Source organism: Phascolarctos cinereus, unplaced genomic scaffold (assembly GCF_003287225.1).
Source record: "Phascolarctos cinereus isolate Bilbo 61053 unplaced genomic scaffold, phaCin_HiC Scaffold_2;HRSCAF=192, whole genome shotgun sequence".
NCBI lineage: Eukaryota > Metazoa > Chordata > Mammalia > Diprotodontia > Phascolarctidae > Phascolarctos > Phascolarctos cinereus.
Window position 1 is genome coordinate 269179771 of NW_027555625.1, and position 27052 is coordinate 269206822.

Genomic DNA, 27052 nt, shown 5'->3' on the forward strand with positions numbered 1-27052 from the left:
GTGTTGATAGAGGGAATTACTTCACAGGAGTTCTCTACGCCAATAAAAATCACAGGTTCACATGGAAAAATAACATCCCCAAAACATGCAGGCAACATTTCATTCTACTAGTTAAAATCTGACTGCTTTAGGCAGATGCCTGCCTTTTCCCCATCTCTACCCTCAGACTTAGACCTCTGATTCTCACTTCCAATAAGCCATAGTCATTGGGTTTTAGGGGAGCTTTACTCCTCAGGTTCCACACTGCTACTGCCTTAGGAAAAGTGTGCGTGTGGTAGGGGATCATAGCATGTTAGAGGTGGAAGGGTCTTAGGGATCCTTTAGTCTAGCCCCTTTGTGGAAACAGAGGCTCAGAGAGGGTCAGGTGTCTTGTCCAAGGTCACAAAACAAGTTAATGGCAGAGCCAGGGCCCAGGTCTTTTGGCTCTTGATTCAGTATTCTTTATATCCTACCTTGCTACTTTCTTTAATGAAGTTGCATTGACTGGGACCTGAGCCCAGATCCCTTTGTAAGAGACAGGCATTCTGCCTGCTGCTGAATCAAATTCGGAGAGGAGCTTGTAGCATCCAGACTGGGGTTTAGGGTTGGGACTGTCCTGAAAGCCTCCCTCCCTCCCAGCACTCATAGGCAGATTGTATTTGGAGGAGAAAAGGAGGGAAACATTGAGCACCTGTTCAGCAAACCTTGGGGAGAAAGGGGACAGGATGGATATCTCCCCCACACCTCTGTTTCAGGATCTGGAGTCTAATGAGCCCAAGAACCTCAGTTCTATCTATCAAACTAGACAGATTTTGTTTGTTGCTAATAATATTATTATTGTGACCACCCAGCTCACTTGCTTCTCTCCCTTCTACCGACTGGAGTCATAGGGCAGAATAATAAGGTAGAGACAGGGGGCTGTCTAGCACTCCCACCCCCACCCCCAGCAGTGGTTCCTCCCATCCCTGCCCCACACCCCTCTGCTTGCTGTGCCTGGCCAAGGGCCTGGCGCATCTGGGACTCTGCTGCCTGGCCAGGATGCCAGCTCGCCCACTCCTGAACCTTCTCTAGCTGGTGGTTCCCACAGTGCAGGAATCCAGCTGTTCTCTGCCAACACAGCTGGGCTCAGTCAGCCTCCTGCTGCTGTTCTCTTTTGATGGGGGATGGGAAGGTCGGGGGAGGACCAGATAGTGAGGACCCTGTGAGGAGTGGAGATGGTGGGGAGCAGGTAATCAAAACCTCCAGTGCTCAGGGGATCTTTTTTGAGCTGGGGATGGTGATGGTGGTAGGGGGGGTGTTGAATCACTTTGCAGTAATCTCAGTGGGAGCTGAGGTTTCTGAAACACAATGCATGTTTCCCCTTTTCCTCTCGTTCCTTTTGCATGTGGCTTTCTAAACCATGTGTTGGTGATGACTCAGCCACAGCCTTATTTGGTTTTTCTTTTTCACCACTCTCTCCCCTAGGTTGGGTTTGGCAACTTCCTGCCTTTCCTGTGCTCCTAGGTTTCTTAGACTTCAGCCCAGAGATTCCCTTCATGATGGGAAAAGGAGGGCTGCTAAAGGTCTGACCAACGCGACGGGACAATCCTAATGGGCAGCAGGCTTGCCACGGGAGGCTCTCTGTTCTCTCTGTGGACAGGGAAGGAGGGGAGGGGATGTCTTCACTTGATGCTGTGTGGGTTCTGTAGGGAGCCCCAGATGAACAACATGGGGTCCCTCCCCTGCCCTCAGCATTTACACAGCTAACTACTGTACAGGTCATCAGGCATTTATTAAGCACCTACTGTGTATCCTGCACTTCCCTAGTTCTACTAAGGGTGCCTTAATATCCCCAGTCACCCAGGCTATGAACCTCAAGCTGTGTTGGGCTCCTCCTCCCTCTGTCCTGCCATATTCAGTTAGTCACCAGGTTATAGCGATTCTTTTGCAATTTTTCATGTCTGTTTCCTGCTTTTCATGCCTACTTCCACCACCCTGGTCCCAGTTCTGCACTGTGCTAGGCACTGGGGGGGAAATAAGAGCTTTAAATAATAATAGCTAGCATTTAGGTTGCATTCCAAGCTTTGCAAAGCACTTTACAAATATTATTTCATTTTATCCTCACAACAACCCTGTGAAGTAGGTGTTGTTGTTATCCCCATTTTATAGATGAGGAAACTGAGGCAGATAAAGTTTAAGTGGCATGGCTAGGGTCACATAGCTAGTTAAGTGTCAGAGGCTAGATTTCAATTCAGGTTTTCCTGACTTCAGGTCCAGCACTTGATCCACTGAGCCACATACATAAGACATGGTCCCTGCCCCTCATGAAGCCTCCAATATTTTGGGGGATGTGACACATGCAAGATAACTGTAATGCCACTGCATACACTAACAACAATTAAAAACAAACCCTGTAATACAGTATAGCATAGTGGATAAAGAGCCAGCATTAAAACTAGGACTGTCTGGGTCTAAGCCTCACTTCTGATATACACAAATTGTGTGATCCTGGGCAAGTCCAGTAACCTCTCAGTGCCCCCAGGCAACTTTCTAAGACTATAAGTTACAGATGTTCGTTGGTAGGGATAGGGCTTCTTTACCAGGACCTCTCTACACTGATGAAATCATAGGTACAGACAAAATGAATAACATGCTAATGTTTTAATAGTATTTTATCTTTTCCAATTATACATAGACAATTTTAACAATTATTTAAAAAATTTTTGAAAACAATTTTTTGAATTCCAAATTTTCTCCCTCCCCCTCCCTGAAAAGGTGAGAATTTTAAATAGGTTATATATGTGTAATTGTGTAAAACCCATTTCTATGCTATATTAACATTGGCGCACCATAAGCAAGATGCTATCTGAGCTCTAAGGAAGGAAAACTCATGACTGACTTGGTGGAATTTGTTGGAATCAGGGAAGGCTGCCTGGGGAACCTGGCTCTTCAGTTGGTCTTTAAAGCATAAGTTAGAACTCAAAAGGCAGAGCTGGAGAAGGGAGGGGCAGGCCAGGCATGAAACACAATTATGTGCTGACTGCAATCCAGGTTGAGCCTGAAAGACCACCCCTCTCCTCTTCCTACCTCTTCCCTGCTCCCTTCACTTATGGGATGGACCATAGTACCTAGGATAGTGCCTGCTACAAAGCAGGCCCATAATAAACTTAGCTCATCGCTTCACTGGTAACGAGCAACAGAAATACACGATGATAAACACTCGAGATGAGGAGAGGAAGGGGGTCAATGTGAGCTAGTCAGAGAGGAGATCAGGAAGTCTTCGTGTAAGTAATGGGATTGAAGGATGGATAGGATTTCATGAAGAAAAGACTCAGGGGGGAGGGGCATCTAGGTGGTGCAGTGGATAGAGCTCCAGCCTTAGTCAGGAGGACCTGAGTTCAAATCTGGTCTTAGACGCTTGACACTTACCAGCTGTGTGACCCTAGGCAAGTCACTTAACCCTGATTGCCTCACCAAAAAGGGAAAAAAAAAAGACAGAGGGCCTGGGAAACATCTGAAGTGGGAATGGGGGGATGGCATGAGCAAAGATACCTTAGGAATCTGGCACATAGACCATTCTAGAATGGAGGGTTGGGTGGCAAGTAGAAAGATGAGTTTGAGAAAAGTAAGTCAAAGCCAGATTATGGAGGGCCTTGAATGCCAGTTGGAGTTCAGACTTTTTCCATAGACAGTGGGAGACCCCTGAAGGTGTTAGAGGAGGTGCGTGACCCAAGTGGTACTTTAGGAAGTTACACCTGGCAGGAGGCAGGAGAAACCTCAGCAGAGATACCAGTTAGGAGACTATTTTAGTAAAAGGCAACGAGGCCTAAGACCAGGGTAGTCATTTCCTTTCATGCCATGAGAGCAAGGAAAGCAGGAAACAGACATGAGAGACTGCAGAAGAATTGATAGGACTTGGGGACTAACCGGATATGGTAGGACAGAGGAACCAAGACAACTTGAGCTCTAAGCCTGGTGACTGAAGTATGGTGGGTGCCATTAGCAGAATTAGGGAAATAAGGAGTGGTACTGCAGTCGGAACTCCTGACCCCAGGCTCTTTCTTTCATTGACTCAGACCAGAATGCAGGCTGAACCTGGACCAACCCTCTCAATCCCCCCTGTGTCTACCCTGCTCTCTCAGCCACTCTCTCAGAGTGGACCCTGAGAAATGCTCTGCTGCTGTGCTGAGTTGACTCTTCTGTCTCTCTTGGACAGGCATTCCCGAGGATTCCAAGGTAGAGGGCCCCGCCTTCACTGATGCCATCCGCATGTACCGTCAGTCAAAGGAGCAGTATGGTACCTGGGAGCTGCTCTGTGGAAACGAGGTGCAGGTAAGGCCCAGGAGAGATCTCGGGGGTAGGCAGGACTTGAGGCTGTCTTTGCATTCGCACTGGTTAGGGAGAGGTGTAGTGTGGATGGTGAAGTAGGGAGCAAAAAATAGTCATTGCTGGTCTGAGGTCAGCATGGCCTGAGGTCTCCAGTGGAGTGCCACAGGGCTTTGTGCTGGTCTTGTGCTGTTTGCTGTTGTTGGTATCCTGCACGAAAGGCAGAGAGGGCACGGTTATCAGGTTTGTAGGCGACACCAAGCTGGAAGGGATAACTCAAACACCCTGGATGACAGCGAGGATCCAAAAAGATCTTAGGATGGTAGACTATTGGGCTGAATCTAATAAGAATTGTAATAGGGGTAAATTTAAAGTCTGGAGGTCAAAGCATTAACTTCATAATCACGAGTCCAGGGAGGCATACTTAAGTAGCAGCTTGTCAGAAAGCCTGGGCATTTTTAGTGGCCAGCATGGTCCAGCGGTGTTCGTGTGTGGTCCTGGGATGCATTAAGGTAAGCCCAGGAGGCTCTGCCCTGCTCAGACCACATCTGGGCTCTTCTGTGCAATTCTTGGGGAATTGAGGTCAGGAAGGACATTGCTAAGCCAGAGAGTGTCTGGAGATGGGCAGCCAGGATGGTGAAGAGCCTAGTGCCCAGGCAATATGAGGAAAGGGGATGTGGAGCCTGACGAGGACTCAGAGAGGACAAGATCACTGTCTTTGAGCTTTTGAAAGGCTGTCCTGTGGAAACAGAATTAGATTGGTTCTATCTGGCCCCAGAGGGAAGAGCCAGGAGCAAGGAGTGGGGTAAGATTTAGGTTGAATGTCAGGAGACACTTGCTAATGCCTGGAGTTGTCTGAGGTCGGATGGGCCCCTTTGAAAGGAGGCAGGCAGGGGGGACTCCCTCTCTGGGCTGGTCTTCAAGCAGAGGCTAGGTGACCATTGATTGCATATTTTGTAGTGGGGAGTCTTCTTTTTCAGGTACGTGATGGGTAAAGGAATCATGTGAGATGAAGCTAGAGAGGCAGCTTGGGGCAAGACAGAAGTTAATGGGAAGCCACTGGAGATTTCTGAGGAGAGTTACATCTTTACTCTACATTATTGGGAGAATTAGGGAAGCTAGATGGTGCAGTAGATAGAACACTGGGCCTGGAGTTAGCAAGACTCCTCTTCCTGAGCTCAAAGCCAGCCTCAGATACTTATTAGATATTTGACTCTGGGCAAGTCACGTAACCCTGTTGGCCTCAGTTTCCTCATCTGTAAAATGAGCTGTAGGAGGAAATGGCAAACCACTCCAGTATCTTTGCTGAGAAAATCCCAAATGAGGTCACAAAGAATGACTCAACAACAACAAATTAGGAGAACTAAGCTGGTAACCTGTGCAGGTTCAATTGGAGGGAGCAAACGCTAGAATATGGGAGCCTGATTTGGGGGCAGTTGCAATAGTCCCAAGTAAGGGGAGGAATCCCGAATTGGGGTGATAGTGGGGCTGGAGAGAAAGAAGAGGCCAAATGCATCAGAAATCGAAGAGGTGGGAGCAACAGGAGTTCATAAGATGTGGAGGATATCAGAGAAGGAGGAATCAAAGAATGGTGATTCCAAGGTTTTGAGTCTTGGTCCAGATGCCTAGCAGGCAGCTAGGTGGAGCAGTGGGTACAGCACTGGGTCTGGAGGAAGACCTGAGTTCAGATCCAGTCTCAGACACTTACAAGTACTGTGACCCTGGGCAAGTCACTTAACCCTGTGTTAACCCTCAGTTTCCTAATTTGTAAAATGAGCTGAAAGAGGAAATGGCAAACGCACTCTAGTATCTTTGCCAATAATTTGTCATGAAGAGTGGGACAAGACTGAAAAATGACTGAACTGAACCAAGTGTATGGTGATGAGTTCAGGCCTGTTATATTTCCAGCTCAGTAGGTCAAGATGAGCTTCAGTCATAAAACAAGCATTTATTAAGCACCTGTGTGCTAAGCGCTATACTAAATACTGGAGATACAAAGAAAGGCCAAAAAAACCCCCCAAAACCAAAAAAACTGGTCCCTGCCCTCAAGGGACTCACATTCTAATGGAGAGACAACATGCAAATAACAAATAACATACATACATGATATCTATAAAGCTGTTGTTGTTCAGTCAATTTTTCAGTTGTGTCCAGCTCTTTGTGACTCCGTTTGAAGTTTTCTTGGCAAAGATACTGGAGTGGTTTGCCATTTCCTTCTCCAGCTCATTTTACAGATGAGGAAAGTAAGGCCTACAGGGTTAAGTGACTTGCCCAGGGTCACACAGCTAGTAAGAATCTGAGTCAGGATTTGAACATAGAAAGAGGAGTCTTCCTGCCTCCAAGCCTGACACTCTGTCCACTGAGCTATCTAGCTGCCCATATTTATAAAGGAGACGGAAGGAAATCTCAGAGGGAAGGCACTAGGAGTGAGGGAAACCAGAGAAGACCTCCTGCAGAAGGTGGGATTCATGTTAAGTCTTAAAGGAAGCAGGGAAGCCGGTAGGTGAGGGTATAGGAGAGTTTTCTGGGTATGGAGGATGCAAAGGTATGCAGTCAGAGATGGAGTATCATGTGTGAGAAATAGCCAAGAAGGCAGGTATTGCTGGGTTCTACAGGATGTGGAAGAGAGTGAAGTGTAGGAAGGGTTGACAGCTTAGAGGAAGTCCCAACCTTCTCTGACCGACTTTCTCCCTTTGTCTGTCCGTCTGGGACTTTGCCTCTTTCCATCCAGATCTTGAGCAACCTGGTGATGGAGGAGCTGGGACCTGAACTGAAAAGTGTGATAAGCCCCCGGATGAAAGGCAAACCCCAGGAGAGGCAAAGGCAGTGGATACAGGTGGGCACAAAGCAGCTTGCGGCCTTGAAGTGGCCTGCTTCTCTGAATGTGGCTCCTCAGAAGCTCTCTGAAGGCCTCTCTCACCTTCCAATGGTCAAAAGCTGACATTTCCCTTACTCTCCTGAACCCTACTTGCCTTGGTGGAGTTTTCTCCTGACCTTTGTTTTCCTCCAGCCTGGGGGCTTTGTGCTATGGGAGCTTGGCCTAATCAAATAATGAACCCCTAGGAGGACAAGACCCAGTTCTTTGCTGTGTCTCTTCACCCTAGAGCGCCTAGGATTGCATGAGGATATAATAGCATGCAGAGCTCTGTGGGCTCCGTTAGGAAGATGTCATGCGCCCAAGAGGGATTCTCTGTATAAACCAGAGACCACCTTCCCCTCTGTGCAGGAGAAAAAGAAACCTCCCTAAGGCAGTCCGTGGAGAAGAAAAGTGACTGTTGTTTTGCTCCTATAGATCTCAGATGCCGTGTACAGGATGGTCTACGAGCAGACCCAAGCCCACTTTGAGGCCATGGCCACCAAGTGTGTGATGGCCCGGCCAGCCATGGAGAGCGTCATCCGCACAGATATGGACCAGATCATTACCTCCAAAGAGCACTTGGCCAGCAAAATCCGAGGTACAGCAGGTTGTGAGGACAGTACAGCTGTGGGCCCCACGGCTGCACACAGACCCCCTCACTCTATCCTTGCCACTTCCCAAGTCCTTAAGCTCACTGGAACGCATTGCCGAAGCACTGAAATCCTGAAGGTCCCAGAAAGCATTTAGTTCCTAATTTTGAAAAGCTGATCATTTCTGTAGGTTTATTGATGTGCTGATGCTTTGCCGTAGTTCCTAATTGTGTCAATTCCTTACCCTGAAAATCCTGAAGCCTTTCGATCTGCAGGATCAAAGGGCCCCTAGTCATAGGCCCTTCGATCTTGAGTGGCAGTGGATCTCCATGCAGTTGAACATCCCCTTTCTAGAGATAAGGAATATAAGGCCCAGGAGGTGGGGTGATTTCCCAGGTCCCGTGACTTTAAGACCAGGCCTAACTTTATTACTCTTTGAGATTTTTTGTGCCAAGAAAGGCAATGGTTGATTCTAGTTTCAAGGAAGATTTCCTGGAGAGAGGGTGGATTCTAAGAAAGATTTTGATGGAAGGGTGGAGGGAAAGCATTCCAAGGTGGGGTGGGGGGTAGAATCACTTTATTTTCTTGAGTTAGTCCATGTCCAGGATCTACCAATGAAGTAAGAAAGTCGGGACAGACCCATGTCACCCTTGCCCAGGACCTAATCCCAAGCTTTAACAGCTGTTTTCTAGCCCCAGTTTGGGGTCATAAACTTCTCTGGCAGTGAGAAGTCCATGGGTCCCTTCTCAGAATCTTTTTAAATGCAAAAAATAAAATACATAGGATTATGAAGGAAATAAATTATTTTGAAATACAGTTATCAGATTTTTTAAAACAAGTTCATGGATCCCCAGTTAAGGACCCCTGCTCTTGCCTAATTAGTTCTGGGAGAGGTGATGGGTGACTGGGACGTGGGTGGGGAGGACGCAGGCCAAGGAGGAGCTTGACAGTATCTTTCTATCCCATCTCATCCTTCTTGGCCTAGCCTTTATCCTCCCCAAAGCTGAGGTCTGTGTCCGAAACCACGTGCAGCCTTACATCCCCTCAATCCTGGAGGCCCTGATGATCCCCACCAGCCAAGGCTTCACTGAAGTTCGGGATGTCTTCTTCAAGGAGGTCACGGACATGAACCTGAATGTCATCAACGAGGGAGGGATCGATAAGCTTGGAGAGGTAAAAGTCTGTGATGCCCAGGTCACTGGCAAGTGACCAAGTAGGGCTACATCTTTGATAGAGTCACAGAGGCAAAGAATGTCAGAACTGGAAGGGGCCTTAGAACATAGACTTTTGGGGCAGCTAGGTGGCACAGTGGATAGACCACCAGGCCTGAGGTCAGGAGGACCTGAGTTCAAATCTGGCGTCAGACCGGATGCTTGATACTTACTTAGCTGTGTGAAGTGGGCAAATCACTTAACCCCAATTGCCTCACCCCCCCAAAAAAAAAAAGAACACAGACTATTAACACAGAATTACAGATCCCAGGGAGGGAATTGTGGGGACTTAGGGAACATAACATGGGAATGAGGGTGAAACGTTTTTCTTGCTGAGGGTATAGGAAAGGTGTGGTGTGGTGAGAAAAGCATTAGAATAAGAAAAATGAGACCTAGTTTCTAATTCTGGCCCAGCCATCAACTTGCCAAGTGACCTTGGACAAGTCATTTCATTGGTTCACAGTTTCCCATCTATAAAATGAAGAAGTTGAAATAGGTGATGTCTAAGCTATGGTCTAGCTATAATAGCTAGAACATATATGACAGTTGAAGGTTTGCAAAGTGCTTTACAAATTTTCTCATTTGATCCTCAACAACCCTGGAGATAGGTGCTATTGTTATCCCCATTTTACAGATGAGGAAACTGAGGCAAACACAACTTGACTGGCTCAAAGTCCCACACTTAGTAAATACCTGAGGCAGGATTTAAAGTCAGGTCTCCCTGGCTCTAGGTCTTGCATTCCATCCACAATGCCACCTTACTGCCTTTTCCACTGATATTCTGGGAGTTCAGGTTCTTCTTGTGTGAGATCCTGGTGGTTTGTGTCTATCACATTTTGAAACTAAGCAGGCACCACAGATGTCTCAGCCAGAGTGGTGGAGGGTGTCAGATGCCACCCTGGGGAAGGCAAATGCATCACACTCAGGGCGCCTTTGCCTTCCCAGTACATGGAGAAGCTTTCCCAGCTGGCATACCACCCGGTCAAGATGCAGAGCTGTTATGAGAAGATGGACCAGCTGAAGCTTGAGGGGCTACAGCAGCGATTTGATGTTTCCAGTGCATCCGTATTCAAACAGAGAGCCCAGATCCACATGCGGGAGGTAAGAGCCTCAGAGACCTCAGTCCACCCAAAATTCTCCCTCCCTGTCCTTGGAATCTTGGAGAGCAGAGGCCAGAGCAGCATGTATCTCCAGACAGTGCCCCTGGGGTCATGGGGATTTGGGGGTAATACACCGGATGCTGTGATGCTACAGGTTTTGAGTGGTTGGGTCTACCCAGTGACTCTGCCCTGGACCAGGGGAACAAAAATAGATATTCATATCAGCTGGTGATAAAAAAGATAAATACAAGTAACCAAACTATAATCATGTGCCCGGCTCCCAAATAAACAGTCATATTCTTACTATCACCAAGGCAGCATGGGCAAAACTTGTGTTGGCTGCCTTGCAACAATCCTTGTCCCCTATCACAACACACACACACACACACGTACCCATTTGCTAGTGCCTCCTTCCCACCAAAAAAAAAATTACTTTGTATTTATTTTGTATATGCTTAGAAAACGTAAGCTCCTTTCATTTTGTGTCCCTAGAACTTAGAGTCCAGGACATAGTAGGTGCTTAATAAATGCTGGTGGCTTGATAAATAGAGATGCCCTATATCAAGACTTTTTCATCTTGATTGTGTCATAAACCCCTCTGGCAGGGGTGGGGAACCTTCAACCCCCTTGATGTGGCCCTCTAGTTCCACTCATCCAAACTTCACAGAACAAATCATTTGAAGTTGAAGTTTGGATTCAAAGGGCCACACTTGAGGACCTAGAAGGCCAGATGTGACCTCAAGGTCACAGGTTCCCCTCCCCCCTCCCCCAATCCAAAGACATTTTCCCATGTCAAGGAATGCTATTGGGGGGGTGGGGTGAATGTGGGAACAGATTTAAGGAAATTTTATCATTTACCTTGGGCCTTGTATCCCCCAAGAACATCCCTCCTTTCTTCTCTTGTACTTCCTCTATTTTCTCCTTTTCTTTGTATAGCCTTCCGTGTAAGCATAGCATTCTTTATTAGAACATTACAACTGATGCCTTCTACCATTTGGTGTGATGCTCTTCTGTCCCCCCTTCTCCCCAGCACCATTTCCTGTATGGACCCTCTACCCCCATCTATCTCCCATAAAGCTCTTGAATGAGAGGTGGAGGTAGCATGTGAGGAGGGTTTTGAATGCTGGAGAGACAAGGGGGTCAGAGACTTGGAAGTTTTACTCAGTCAACAAGCATTTCTTAAGCACTTACTACGTGCCAGTCACTGTGCTAAGCACTGAGGCTACAAAGGAAGGCAAACAAACAAAAACGAGTCCTTGCCCTCCAGGAGCTTACATTCTAGTGGAGAAGACAACACGTAAATAACTAAGTACATGAAAGATACAGACAGGAGACGGGAGAATCTGAAAGGGAAAGATATCAGGAGCCGAGGAGAATCAGAAAAGGTTTCCTCCCAAAGGTAGACTTTGAGCTAAGTCTTGGAAACTACCAGAAAGCTATGAATAGATAAGTGGGCAGGGGACATCAGTTGTCAGGGAGTTCAAGGGTTAACTAAAGCTGCTTCCTCAATGAGGGGAGATTGTCCAGTGACTTCAAGTAACAGTTTCTGCATGGGTCTGTGGTTCTCCCCTTAGCAAATGGACAATGCTGTCTATACCTTTGAGACGCTTCTACACCAGGAGCTAGGGAAGGGACCCACCAAGGAGGAGCTGTGCAAATCCATCCAGCGCATCCTGGAGCGCGTGCTGAAGGTAAGCTGAGGCTCCCACTTGGGCCTGGAGGAAGATCCCCCCATGTCCCTTTCCCCCTGGCCCTAATCAGTACTCTTGCTCTCTGGCAGAAATACGACTATGATAGCAGTACAGTGCGGAAGAAATTCTTCCGGGAAGCCTTGTTGCAGATCACCATCCCATTCCTGCTGAAGAAACTGGCCCCTACCTGCAAGTCGGTGAGGCCCTGAGCCTGGGGGGGTGGGGTCGCTGGGGGATGGGGTCTGAACTGGGGGGACGGCTAGTAGCGTGAGGTCCTGGTGGTTTGTGTCTTATTGCATTTTGAAACTAAACCTTGAACTTGTAGTTCAAGCTAGAAAAGTACCTTAGCAATCACATTAGTTCAACTCCATTTTAAAGATGAGATCAATGGACTTAGAGAAGGGAAGCCTCTTATCTAAGGTCACACAGGTCCTAAGTAGTAGAGTTATCATTCATTAACTCTCTTATCCCAATTCCCCAAACTGTGGCACTGAACTTGTTAATGTCTGAAATTATAAAATCATGGAATCTTATTATTATTTGCTATGATTGATGGATAGCATCTTAGAACGTTAGTGGGAAGGGGCCTTGAAGAGGGTCTAGTTCAGTGCCATTATTTTCTAGATGAAAAAAATTGAAGCTTGCCCAAAGTCACAGAGCAAATTGATCATAAAGGAAGGACTAGAATCCAGGTGTCCTGACTCCCAGTCCAGGGCTTTTTCCATGGAAACATGCTTCCCCAAACTTGCTTCCTCTGTGCCCACCTCAGTGGCAGGTTTTGCCCGACAGAGCCACAGACCTATAGGGAGTGAAGGGAGAAGAACATGGGATGTTCTTTGGAAACAGGGCATCTCTGTGCTGCTGCCCCAAAGTAGGGGCCCTTGGCTCTCCTGAGCTGAGTCACTAGACTGGCCCTGACTGTGTAGACCTGGCCTTGTGTTTTTATTTTTCAGTGTCTAATGATGCTTTCTTCTTATATCACTCTCACTTCCCAATAACTCTACCCGCTTCCCTGACCCCTCACCGTAGAACCCTTCCCTTGTAACATAAGTACATTCAAGTGAAGTTAGTCAACACATTGGCCACTGGAGAAAATGTATGCCGCAATCTATCCATACAATCCACCGCCCAGTCTGCCATGAGGCAGGAAACATGCATCATTGTCAGGCTTCTAGTCATCATTGGCGACCGCATTGTTCTAAGCCCCCTCATGTCTTTCAGCATTGATTGCCTTTATACCTTTATATTGTTGTTTTCATTGTGTAAATTGTTCTCTCGGTTTCACCTTCCTTCACTGCATGTTGATTCATCCTAGTCTTCCATGTTCTTCTGAATTCTTCGTATTCTGTAAGGTGCAGCAAAATGCCATTATGTTCATCTGCCATGATTTCCTTCTCTCTAGGAGCTCCCCAGGTTCCAGGAATTGATCTTTGAAGACTTTGCCAGGTTCATCCTGGTCGAGAACACGTATGAAGAGGTCGTGTTACAGACGGTCATGAAGGATATCATGCAGGGTAAGGGCCCCTGCTGGCCAGGGATGATCAGCTGGGCAGCTTTTAATGGATTGGCCCAATTAACACACACACACACACACACACACACACGGACACCTGGAAGTTTGGGTTTCCCTGAGTTTGGGAAAGGCTTTGGCATTACCAGGCAGTGGTTAGGACCTTACAGCTAAGGTCTGTTGGACAGACACTACAGGGAAATGACTTCCAAGCCATCTGGGGACATAAGATGAGCCATCCAAAGATGAGTGAGTGTGGGATCCTATGATGTCCAGGGGAATGAAGTCATGGAGGCAAAATGATATAGCAGGGAGAGGACTGTACTAGCATGTAGAAACCTGAGCCCAGTTTTTGTTCTACACCTGAGTGATCCTGAGCAATGAATTTCAGCCCCTCTCTGCTGGTTCCTGTGGCCCATACTGCCTCGTGACATCTCTTCTACTATTGTTTTGAACTGTTAAAAAATCTTATGTTGTTCTTGAACTTTTCATGGTTGCAAATGTCTCACCTCCTGTCCTAGAAGGCAGTGAGGGGGCACAGTGGAAAGAGCGGTGGGCCTGGAGTCAAGAAGACCTGAGTTCCAATCCTGCCTCAGACACTGGCTAGCTGTGTGACTCTGCCCAAGTCACTTAACCTCTGTCTGCCCCAGTTGTCTCATCTGTATAATGGGGATAATAATAGCACCTCCTCCTAGGTTTATTGGGAGGATGAAATGAGATAATGTTGTAAAGCACTTTGTAAACCTTAAGGCTCTGTATAAATGCTAGCTATTTTTTTTAAGGACTTTTAAGTTCTTTGAGGGATGAGGTCTAAGTTAGTTTGTAAGGCAAAGGGAGTAAGAAAAAAGGAAATAAAGTAAATGGACATGAAATAGTAATTACTGAGAGAAGGGAAAGGAAGTTGGGTGTCAGTATCTAGTCGCTGAAAGAAAGGAAATAAAGGTGTGACTTGACAAGTCATTACAAGGGAATAAAAAGGAGTAAAGATAATATAGACTTGTTGTAGTTGGAGTAATGAGCCTGAGCACTTTCCCTGGCCCTTTTGGGGCACCCCATGCTCTGTCCCTTTCTGGAGGTGCACAGGGATGAATGGGGGGCCTTCGGGCACTGTGGGCCCTTTTAGCAAGGGACCAGGCTGAATGTTCAGCCCCATCACCTGCAGAGATTAACAAAGATGATTTAAGGGTGTGAACTACAAGAAGGGAGGGCAGGAAGCATTTTGCTGGAGCTTGAATTGAATGTACAGTATTCCTATTTCTGACCTAGCCAAGTGACTGCTATTTATGCTCCCTTCCTAGGACTGGGAAGGAGCTTACGGGATATGTATCCTCTCCACCCAAGGTTTTCTTTTTTTTTTTTAATATAAATTTGTTTATTTTTAGTTTTCAACATTCACTTCCACAAGTTTTTGAGTTCCAAATTTTCACCTCATCTCCCCCTCCCCCCACCCCAAGATGTCATGCATTCTGAATATCTCTACCCGTAGTCTGTCCTCTCTTCTATCTTTCTCCCCTTCCTTATCGCCTTCCCCTTCTATTTTTCTGTAGGGCAGGATAGACTTCGGTACCCCATTTCTTATATTTCTTATTTCCCAGTAGCATGTGAAAACATTTTTTTTAAAAACATGTGTTTTTAAAACTTTAGGTTTCAAATTTTCTGTCTTCCTCCCTCCACACCCACCCTCACTGAAAAAGCAAGCAACTCAATATAGGTTGTACATGTGCAGTTAAGCAAAACATGTCCATAGTAGACATGTTGTGAAAAACTAACTCTATTTCCCTTAATCCTATCCTGCCCTCCCATTTATTCTATTCTTTCTTTTGACCCTGTCCCTCCTCAGAAGTATTTGCTTCTGATTACCCCCTTTCCCAATCTGCCCTCCTCTCTATCATTCCCCTGTTCTCTTGTCCCCTTCTCCCCCTATTTTCCTGTAGGGTAAGACAGATTTCCATACCCAATTGAATGTGTATGTTATTCCCTCCTTAAGCCAAATCCTATGAGAATAAGATTCACTCATTCCCTCTCACCTTCCCCTGTAAGAGACTTTTCTTTTCTGCTTTTTTTTTGAGATAATTTACCCCATTCTACTTCTCCCTTTCTTCTTCTCCGAGTATAATCCTCTCTCATCCCTTAATTTTATTCTCCATATATGACCCCTTAATCTTCAGCTCACCCTGTGCCCGCTATCTGTCTATCTACATATACATACATATAATTTTTTTCCTCCAACTACTCTGATACTGACAAAGGTCTCATCCACCCAAGGTTTTCAAGGACAATGATGCAGTCTTTAGAAACATGGAAGGTTTCAATGTGAAAAACCAAGAAAAAAAAGGATCTGATGTTTCAGAGAGGAACTGGACCTGTTCCCAGGGCTTGCAAGATAGAAGTCTTTCACCCAGAGGAAGAGAGGAGAATGGACTGCCGAGCCCATAGGGCTAAGACTCAAATTTGAGGCTCTTTCTAAAGAGGGATGTGTCCTCCAGAGAGTGATAAGATGGTGGCTTGGGTGCCGTTAGACTAGACAAAATCCAGTGTTATAGGAAGAAGAGATGAGTACTAATAGCTGGTGACTTCCTGCTGAAGGGGACTGAGGCAGGTACTTGTTGACCTGATAACTATGATAGAAAGGTGTGTTGTCAGGGCAGCTAGGTGGCGCAGTGGATAGAGAGCCAGCCCTGGAGTCAGGAGGACCTGAGTTTGAGTCTGGCCTCAGACACATGATACTAGCTGTGTGACCCTAGGCAAGTCACTTAACCCCAATTGCCTTGCAAAAAAAAAGAAAAGAAAAGAAAAGAAAGATGTATTGTCTTCCTGGGTCACATGAAGGCAACAAGGTAGGGTAGTGAATGAAGTGTCTGGTTGGGATTCAAACTCGAAGACTTGAGTTCAACTATTGCCTCAGACAGTTGGCAGCTGTGTGACCCTGGACAAGTCACCTAACCTCTGTCTGCCTCCGTTTACTCATCTGCAAAATCAGAATAATAACAGCACCTTCTTCACAGGGTTGTTCTGAAGATTAAACAAGATAATGTGGTTAAAGTGTTTTGCAAAATTTAAAGCCTTATATAAATGTTAGCTATTATTTTTATAGAAAACCTCCCAGGATTTGTCTAAATAAGTGATTACTATCCACTTCTGGTGATTCATCTGGGCACAAATGATATTCACACACACAGTGGAAAGCATTGCCAATGATTATAAAGTCTTGGACAAGAAACTGAAGAACATAGGAGTCCTGAGAGTGTTTTCATTGCTTCTACCCTTTCAAGGCCAGGGATTTAGAAGATAAAAAGCTGATTGGAGAGGTGAACAGCTGGTTAAGAAGATGATGTCTGAGAATGGGATTAGGATTTCTGGACCCCATCTTAGAATACAGGAATATGGCAGGCTTCAGGCCAAGGATGGTACATAGCTAACTAGGGCCTCTCAGAATGTGTTTGCCTTGTCTCTGACAAAACTAATCACACGAACTTTTGACTGAAAAGGAGAGAGGAAGAGGAAGATTGACTACATATATCTGTCAAACTAGAGACATTAGAAACATTTCACTCCATAGGTCCCACTAAGACTTGGGGGGAATGAGACCAGTGACTCGTGTATTTTATTTAAAAGGAACAATATCAGGGCAGCTAGGTGGCGCAGTAGATAGAGCTCCAAGCCTTGGAGTCAGGAGGACCTGAGTTCAAATGTGGCCTCAGACACTTGATACTTACTAGCTGTGTGACCCTGGGCAAGTCACTTAGCCCCAATTGCCTCACCAGAAGAAAAAAAAAGGAACAAGATCAGTAAAAGGATGGTTTGGAGGTAGTGAGGTATGTGCTAAGAAGAAATGCTTATATGGAACATCCAAGGTGGGTGTGGTGTGATATGACATATAATGAGAGCATTTCAATGAATAAATCAACAAGCATTTATTAAGTATCTTCTATGTGCCAGGCACTGTGCTAAGTGCCAGGAATATAAAGAAAGACAAAAACCAGTCCCCTGCTCTCGGGCTTTACAGTCTGATTGGGAAGATGCCATGCAAACAGCTGTGTACAAGCAGGACAGCTACAGTTAGATGCAAGGTAATCTCAGAGGGGAGGCCTAAGGGATAAGGAAAGGCCTCCTGTACAAGGTGGGCTTTGATCTGAGTCTTGAAGGAAGCCAAGGAAGATGAGAGGCAGAGATGAGGACACCAAGCATTCCAGGCAGAGTCTCCATGGAATGGGCTGTGGAATGTTGTGTGAGAGGCAGCAAATAGGACAGTGTAGCTGGGTCATATGTAAGAGACGCAGGGCAGAGAAAAGTTTCTGGAAGATTGGAAAGGTAGGAAGGGGCCAAGTTACAAAGAGCTTTAAAAACCGAACAATTTTACGTTTCATCCTGGAGGTTTTCGAGAGCTATTGGAGCCTAATATGAACATCAATGAAAGGACAAACAGAAGTGATTTTATAATTGGGGTATACTATAGACTACCTGACAGAAAGAGGAAATGCCTCAGGAATTCAGGAAATAATTATACACATTATAAAATAATGGTGATGGACTTCACTTGTCCAGCTCTCTGCTGGATTATTGAGCTCTCCAGAGCTCTTTTTATAAAAAGCCAAAAGTAGATCAGCCCTGGCCTGCTTCTTGTCTTGCCTTAGTGATATAATATGATATTATATGTGATGTTCATTCTTCAAAAGGTGAAGGAAGCAACAAGGGGGAATTCTGTTATGAATCTGATTGTCACCAACATTTAAGAAACTGGTTATGGTAAAAATGGCAGGAGTCTTGTAGGGAAGTGGTCTTTAAATTTATAGTAGAGAAGAGAAAAGTCAGTCACACAATTTGATATGCAGCCTAGACTTTGAGGGCAGATTTCAAAGGGTTCAGAGCAATGATCGGCTCCCACGAACTGAAGTGTGACAGGAGAAGTCAACCAAGGAGGGGTGGAAACTCAGGAATGAAATTTCAATGATATGGTGGGAGACAATCCCAAGGAGAAAGGAAGATATGAGTTTTCTGAAGAGACAACTGGGGTTGCACAGAGAGCTCACCTGCCAGCTTAGATATTTAAAAGAAGATGGGAACCAAAGAGATGTTTGATGACCCTGATTCCAGAGGAGCAGCAAGAAAGCACGTGCCATACCTTCTGAAGGAGAGGCAATGGACTCAGAGGGTGGAATGAGACATGAGCTTTTTGGACATGACCAGTGCAGGAATTTGTGTTGCTTGACCGCGCATATTTTATTACAGGACCGCCCTTGTCTTCTGTCACTGAACTTACATACTGTTCTAGAAGGGTTGCTACATGTTCACAGAGGCAAACATGGACTTTATACTAAACAGAAACACAGTGATCGGGAAGGGGGACGTACATCTAGGGGAATCTGAACGAGATTCTTGGAGAAAATGGCGCTTAGCTGAGTCTTGAAGGTTCCCGGGGGTTACAAGAGGCAGAGAGGAGATTGGGAATGCATTCTAGGGATGGAAGGGTCAGGGAAGGGGGGTGATAAACTGTATACAGGCATAGGGAGATGGAATGTCACGGACAGGGAACAGCCTATCCATGTAGAGATTACTAGAGTAATTATACTAATTAGTGTGTATGTATAAATTATATATTATGTTATAAATTATATATATATAAATTATGTATATACTAGTTACATATATATTAGTGTATGGTACATATATGAATAGAGATTGTGTGTAATTATACTAATATTAATAGGCACCTAGATGGCACGGTGAATAGAGTTCTGAACCTGGAATCAGGAAGACCTGAGTTCAGATTTGGCCTCATATGCTTCCTAGCTGTATGACTCTGGGCAAATCACTTTGCTTCTGTCTGCCTCAGTTTCCTCATCTGTAAATTGGGCGTAATAATAGCACCTACCTCCCAGGGTTGTTGTGATGATCAAATGAGATGATATTTGTAAAATGTTTTACAAACCTTAAAATGCTATATAAATGCTGGTTGTTATTGTATTACTGCTGTTATTATTGTTATTATTATCAATCAGCCTGGAAAGATATACTGGAGACAGACTGTGAGAGGCTGTAAGGGGCAGAAGAGGTTGCATTTTATCCTAAAATAGGAGGAGCCTCTGCACCTTCTCGAGCAGGGTAGTGACATGATCAGACCTGGTCAGTTTAGAGCTTTGTGGAGGATAGTTTAGAAAGGACTGGATATGTAGACTGGACATAGAGAACCCAGTTTGGAGACTGTTGCAGTAGTCCAAGTGAGAGGTAATGAAGGCCTAGGATGGCTGCAGTGTGAGTGGAGAGGAAGGAATGGATAGGAGAAATGCTGAGGTGGTAGGGTAGAATCCACAATGCTTGGCAGCTAATATGAGTAGGGAGAGGGATAAGTGAAGAGGTGGTAAGAAAGCATTTAGCTGCCCTTGATTAATTCAAATCACTTGGCCCAGATGAATTCTATTCTTGGGGACTGAAAAGAACTGGTGGATGGGATTGTTGAATCACTGTCAGTGATCTTTGGATAATTGTGGGAAAGAGGAGAAGTGCCATAGTACTGGAGAAGGAGGGGATGTCCTTATTTCAGTGAGACAGAGACAGAGAGGATGCAGCAAATTATAAGCCATTGAGTTTGACTTCAATACCTGGGAAAATTTTAATGGGTATTATTAAAGTTCCTGAACATCTAGAAAAGAAAATGGTGACCACAAAAAACTAGCTTGACTTCATCAAGAGCAGGTCATATTATCAATCAGAAAATGGCTAGACAAATTGTGCTTCGAGAATATAATGGGATTGGAAAAAATAAAATACTGTTTACTAAAAAAAATAACGCAATATTATTGTGCCATAAGAAAATAAGAGATGTACAGGCAGTGATTCATTGTGAAATAAGCAGAACCAGGAAAACAGTATAGTATGCACAGTAACAACAATAACATAAATGGAAAGAGAATGAGTACCCTGTGATTATAGTGACCAGACTTGGCCCCAGAAAATGCACATCCCAGCTCTTACTGGGGAGGTGGGAGACTATGGGTATGGAATACTACATATGCCATCAGGTGCAGTCAGTAAGTCAGGTGGTTTTGGGTGAATTGTTTTTTCTTTTTCTCTTTTAATTATTTGCTACAAGGGAAGGCTTGCTGAGTAGGGGAGGGTGTGATGGCTATATATACAGGGAAAAAAGTGATAGAAAAACAGAAGGCATCAATAAAATAAAACAAAGAATATAGTAATGTCAGACTAATTTTATTTCCTTTATCGTCAGGCTTAGGTGGGTCAGGAGAATGCTATTGTAGATGTAGTTTACTAAAATTTTTTTGAGTAATAGTTTATTTTTTCCCAATTACATGTAAAACCAATTCTTAACTTTACTAAGTTAATTTTTAAAGCATCTCATTTTGTAAAGTATCTTTTTCAAAGTATCTCATGCTATTCTTGTGGAAAATAATGGAGTAATATGGGTTAGTTCAGAAGTATGGGACTTGAGACCTGCAAAACTTTAGAGTATAGAGGAACCAGATTTAAATATAATTAGGAAATGTTTAACAAAATAAATAAAAATACAATACAACACAGATTATCTTCATTTCTGGTTTTCTAAGTAAATGTGCCCCGCCCATCCCCCCAACTCTTTCCATTTCTATTTGAGTTTGATACCACTGGGTGGTTGTTGAGTCGGTTTCAATCCTATTCAACTCTCAGTAACTCTATTTGGGTTTTTCTTGGCAAAGATACTGGAGTGGTTTGCTATTTCCTTCTCCAGCTCATTTTACAGATGAGGAAACTGAGGCAAACAGGGTTAAATGACTTGGCCAGGATCACATAGCTGAGAAGTGCCTGAGGCTAGATTTGAACTCAGGTTCTCCAGAGTCTAGGGCCTTGGCACTCTATCCATTGCACCATCTAGCTTAGATAGTACAATAAGGTGCATTCAGAACTGGCTGTATGGTTGTACTTAAAAGGTGGTCATGGGTCACCAGCCTGCTGCTGTGGTGTCCTAGGGAGACAACCAGGGAGATGTGCTAGCTCGGCCCTCTGCTAGTTAAGATCCATTTCAGTGACATCACATGGAGAAAGGCCTAGATGGCATGCTCAGCATGTCTGAGGATAGCACAAAGCTAGAAAAAGGGCTAGAAATAGAATTAGGGTTAGGGAACTCACAGAATGACAATCCGACAGGCTAGGAATAAATACTGGGCTGAAATGAAGAAAAAGAAAAATAGTGATAGGGGAAAATATAAACCTCTTAAGCTTGTGTTCAAGAAATCAACTCCACAAATACGAGGTGGGGAAGACTTGGCTAGAGAGCAGTTTCTCTGAAAAAGATTGGGGCCTTTTCATGGACCTTAAGCCAAGTGAATACGGCAGCCACATAGCTCCAGGAATAAGGAGGCAGATGCCCAGCCATGCTCTGCTCTGGTTGGATCACTTCCAGAGTATCCTTGTGTGTAGTTCTGGGCACCACCATGTGGGAAGGTCCTGGCAGGCTTGGCTAAAGGGATTGGGAATTTAGCAGAGAGGAAAGCAAGCTCAGGGAAAACGTGATACCTGTCTTCAAGTATTTGAAAGGCTATCCCATGGTCTTCCATGGACCAGACCTGTAGTCTGACCTCAAAGGGAAGAACCAGGAGCCGTGGGGGCAAGTTGCAGAGGCTTGGGGTTAGGAAGAACTTGCCAGCAGTGAAAGTTCACCAAAGAGGGAATGGGCTATCTCCAGAGGCAGTGGATTCCCCATCATGGGAGGTTTTCAAGAAAAGGCTGATGATGGGGCAGCTAGGTGGTGCAGTGGATAGAGCACCAGCCCTGGATTCAGGAGGACCTGAGTTCAAATCCGGCCTCAGACACCTAACACTAGCTGTGTGACCCTGGGCAAGTCACTTAACCCCATTGTCTAGCAAAAAAAAAAAAAGGCTGATGGACCCCTTGTTGGGTATAACAGAGGGGATTCTTTCAGGAGTATGGCCAGCAAGGTCTCTTCCAATTCTAAAATTCCGCAATTCTGAGTTTCTTACTTTGTTCAGCTTTGTATCCTTCACCTCACCTGTGAGAGGGCACTCAGCACATATTTGTTAAATGTCTGTGGGACAGGCCCAGCTGCAGGAGTCAGGGAACAGAGGGAGGATATTGAATGACTATTGGATGAATAACCCCCCCATTTTTGTGTTCCAGCTGTGAAGGAGGCAGCGGTGCAGCGGAAGCACAACCTTTACAGGGACAGCATGGTGATGCACAACAGTGACCCCAACCTCCACCTGCTGGCCGAGGGCGTCCCCATTGATTGGGGAGAGGAATACAGCAGCGGCAGCCCAGGGGAGGCAGACCTGTCTGCTGAAAAACGGCGCCGAGCAAAGCAGGTGGTCTCAGTGATCCATGATGATGAGGCTGGGCTGCCTTATGAGCCGTGCCCAGAAATGCTGTCCCCAGGAGGGCCTGAGAAGGAGCCAATCCCCTACCCTGCATCCCCAGACAGCGTCACAGAGCTACGGGGCCTGCTGGTGAAAGAGCTCCAGGTGGAGAGCCCCCAGTCTGTTGCTGAGCCACTCACTAATGGCACGTCCCCTAGAGAGAGCCCCCAGCCCCTGGAGGCTGAGGGGGAGAAAAGTCTTCGCCAACAGGCCTCTCCCCTCAACCACACCCACCACGAGTCAGCCCCTACCATCCCAAGTGAGGAGGCCGTCTCACCTCCAGCTACCCCCATCCGACGCCTCCCCTCTGAGGAAGAAGCAGACAGTGATCACTCCAAGCCCAGTGACAAGGAGACCGGGGAAGAGGTATCTGGCCAAGGAGGTAACCCATATGTCCAAACCACCACAGAAGACAGCACAGGTGTGCAGACTGAGTTTTAGGCCAGAACCTCTCCACTCCCCACCCCATGGATTCTGGATTCTGGTCAGGGGTGTGCACGATGTGACGCCCTAGCTGCCCCACAGCCCTCATCTCCAACACCCCCCCCCCCCCCGCAGCGGACACTTAATACTGCTGATCTTTTGGAATGTGACTGACTGGAATGGAAGCAAGCCAAGCTGGACAGGGGTCGGGGGTTGTTCACTCGATATCTATTGTAAACATGTCTTGTTCAGGAGTAATGAGGGGCTGGAGGGTAGAAGGGAAAATGGGACCCACACTATTGAATGGCCCCCTGGTCAGTGCACATGCCAGCCTTGCAATCCCCTGAGCCCCAGTTCTTTCAGGACGCCCTAGGGGTTCATCCTTTCACTCTGCCATTACATGAACATATATGTTTATACGTCAAAGCACACATGTGGGAGAGTGCATGCTCCAGTCAGTCACTTTATCAGGTTAGGAGGTGACCAGTAAGTTAAATACAAACCTGGCTCATCCCTCAACCCCTTCCCTGTCCCCTGTGTCCCTTTTTCTGTTTGAGATTGAGAGGAAGGGAGATAGAAGATACCACCTGACCACAGCGGCAGACTAAATGTCACGATTTTCCCTTGTTGGCTGGGGGCAGAGGAAGGTGTGAGGGAGAGTCAGGAGGAAACTGGTGCCCATCCCCAGCTCTTTCCCTGGGCCTCGTTCAGTGCCTGCCTTGACATCATGCTATCGGTACCGTATTAAAGATTGCAGCTTAGCTGGGAAGCTGCCCTTTTCTGGCCCATTCTTTCAGACAAAAAGCTTCCTTCCTTTCTCTTCCTTCCCTTCTCCCCCAAAGGAATAGGAGAGGGGCAAAAAAAAGAAGCTAAAGTATTCTAGAATCCACTCAAAGCCAAGCGGTTCCTGAGACTGGAGAAGGATCTAGCTTCCTTGAGCACTGAGCTACCCTATTTTAGCCTTTCCTCTCCTCTCCTCCCCTCTTCTCCATCCAGGAGTGTTTTCCCCAGGCACTTGAAGCCTCTGGCCCTCAACTGTTTTCAGCTGGAGGGACTGGCCATGAGTGATATCCTCAGTGTCTGTCTGCCTTCTAAGCCAGCAAGTTACCTTTCTTCCAAAGGGAGGTGACATGATAGCCATGGCAGAAGCTTCTTGGTCTGAACCAGCTCCCCCACTGAAAACTCCCTGCCTTATCAGGACTGGTACCGCCAGGGGTTGTTGATCTGTCCGGGAGAGAGACCTGCTAACTCTGGCACAGATGTATGTGTTAGGGGGTAAGCATGGATAGGGATGTAGCCCTATTTTCTAGTTCTGGGGGATGGAGTTTTGTTGCATCCAGTCTGAGGTGGGAGAGACACATTCCCTTGGTCCATTGTAATAGTTCTTAAGGAAACAATTTATCCATTGAAGTGTATCAGGAGACTTTAGGCCTAGTGTTGGGGAAGAGAAAGATTGTCTGGTGCATGAATTCTAAAGGAAGGAGTATTTTAGATGCTAGGTCTCATCCCAAGACAAATATCAATTGTCTTAAAGTTGGGCTTGTGGGTGAAGTGGTGGGTTAGGTCTCAACATATGACTTGGGAGGTTGAGGGTGGCAGAGTTAAAGTGTTAGACGAGAGAAAGGGATTTGGTCAGGGATAGAGGTGGAGGGTGGCGTGTTTCTATGAGGGGTGAGCTGGGAGAATTGTTCGTGTGACGTGAGAATGAAGCCAGGAGGGCACGTAAGGATGTGAACTAGGAACAGAGTCAGGAAGACATGCAGAGAGTGTATGACCTGTAGCATCCCAAGGCCACATGGGACCTCAGGAAAGGAGGCAGCCTTGGTTACAGGGAGTAGCTCTTCTGGAGGCATGGCAAAGGGGGAGACTGTGTTCAAGTGAGTGTCTGATCAGGGGTGGGGAGAATTCCAGCCATCCTGGGTTAGGGAAGTAGAGGCAGGTGTTATCTGGAATTCCATAAGGGCAGAGCTGTTTTGTGTCACTGGTAGGTTGTATGCAGTGAGGAAATTGTCCTGTTTACTTCCCTTGGTCACCAAGCCAAGCCTCAGCACCATCCCCATCCCATTTTTGGAACTCGGGGTTTTGTTTTGCATGTGATCAGTTCTGTGGCATTGTCTCTATATTTCTTTCCCTTCCTTCATGCATTCTTATTTCTTATGGGGAAGAGGCCGTGGTCTCTTGCCTTCTAAAAAATAATTGGCCATGGTCAATTGCCTTTTTAAAAGAGAGGAAAGACCAAAAGAGTTGAATCTGCTTGGGTAAGGGAATCTTTTCTGTATTTCACCCCCAGCTAATCTGAGAGAATAAATGCTTCATGCTTTCCCAATATCCAGATCTCACATGTCCACACAAATAAAAACTGACTTTAGGGGAACTGTGGATTCACCGACCACTACAGGGGCCTGCTAAATGCTTATGGATGGAGCCTCCCAAGCTCTGTAGGAGAGATCTGCATCCCAGGCATGTGACTCAGAGGTTCTCGGTATCAGCTTTGGTCTGGCACACACACAGTACACTCACCAGGTGATCTTAGTCACCGCATCCGCTCAGCCCGAGCTGCCTGGCTTTTTTTATACATCATCATGTGTTAACTCTTGGCACTGCAATTGACTTCCGTTTTTATCGGACCCTTATTCCTAAAAAGTTATTCTGGATTTGGGACGGGCGAGATCACGGTGAGTCCTCTGTGAGCTGTGCTAGTATCCATCTGTACTCACAGACACCCCTTGACCAGTAATGGGCTGTACTTGATCACATTCCTCTTCTAATGGAGAAGAAAACCAAGGAAAAGACTGGCTTCTTCAGGATGTGGCTTGGACGCAGGCCAGGGAAGGAAATTCTCCTCCCCCCTTAGTCCCTCCCTTCCCTACCCCCTCCCCCAGACCCATCACATCCTGTGTTGGAGCAAACCAGCTTCCTGAGGCTGGGGGCAAGTTAGGGGCTGGTTCACATTTCCATCCTGGGCAAAAGTCTTGGGAACATGGGGAGGAGCCAGAGGATCCTTTCAAGGGCAATGCAAAGCCATGTGGCCCAGTGAGTGCTGAAACGCAGGGTCCTGGAATTAACTCCCTGAAATGGACAGCTGATACTTCTAAGCACACTATGAATCTAACCCGATTCTTCTACAAACATTCCGTTTTTTAAAATGCCTTGTAAACTTCTTCCTTTTTCTTACTGGGGGTCCAGCCTGAACCACTCGGGACCCCCTTACAAGTGCCTTCCCTTGGGTTATTTCCAATCTGCCTCTTTCAAGATATTGTATTGAAAATATTATACAAAATGTTTATGCTTGTACTAATTAATAAATGCTTTATTTAAAGCCAGCCCCATTGTCTGCTGCTTCAGAGGAGAGGAGAAGGGATGAGCCATGCTCAGATTGCTAAACTGCCTTTGTGGGAAGGGTCAGGTGTATGGGGAAGACGGGTCAGGCCTAGGTCACATGTTGCTCAAAGTCTTGGATCTCACCTGCAATTAGAACAGAACCTGGAACTGTATAGGGGGGAGGGGGCTCTTTGGTGAGCAAGGCATGAATGAAGATTGTGCAGCTCCCCAGGGGAGCTTAAAACCCCCAACCTTGCTTCAGGGACAGGATGGGGCAAAATGAGTACCAGCGCGCACTTCTGAGAGAGCAAGTTTATCAACCAGAAGTGAAACAGGTCCCTTGGGAAGAGGAGTCCATCTACTTGTACTTTTTAAAAATAAGTTTTTATTGATGTTTTCTCTTTCTTACATCATCGTAGTTATCCTCACTCTCCTTCCCTCTCCCCCTCCCAGAGCTATCACATATAACAAATATTTTTTAAAGAGAGGAGGGAAAAAAGAAAGAAAAAAAATTTTAAGAGGGGAAAATCAACACAATTGATCTATTCGCTGAAAAGTTCCAAAAACGTGCCACGTGTAACACCTGCAGACCTCCCACCTCCATGAAGGGGGTGGCTTAGGGGTGTCCTCTCAAATCTCTTCCTTCAAGGCCATCATTTCTTTTAATTGTGTGTGTGTTCTTTCCATTTGCACTGCTGAC

At 46.0% G+C, this 27052-nt stretch overlaps 1 protein-coding gene across 1 annotated transcript in view; it reads left to right on the forward strand.

Moving 5' to 3' along the window:
- NIBAN2 (niban apoptosis regulator 2) overlaps positions 1 to 26354 on the forward strand; it is a 116092-nt gene extending 89738 nt beyond the window's left edge. The window contains exons 6-14 of the mRNA XM_020965754.2: positions 4175 to 4290; positions 7016 to 7120; positions 7577 to 7739; positions 8717 to 8904; positions 9888 to 10043; positions 11617 to 11733; positions 11823 to 11930; positions 13136 to 13247; positions 22373 to 26354. Of these exons, the coding sequence (XP_020821413.1) occupies positions 4175 to 4290; positions 7016 to 7120; positions 7577 to 7739; positions 8717 to 8904; positions 9888 to 10043; positions 11617 to 11733; positions 11823 to 11930; positions 13136 to 13247; positions 22373 to 23049 (1742 nt within the window). The 3' untranslated portion in view covers positions 23050 to 26354. The remainder of the gene's footprint in view (positions 1 to 4174; positions 4291 to 7015; positions 7121 to 7576; positions 7740 to 8716; positions 8905 to 9887; positions 10044 to 11616; positions 11734 to 11822; positions 11931 to 13135; positions 13248 to 22372) is intronic.
- The last annotated feature ends 698 nt before the right edge of the window (positions 26355 to 27052 follow it).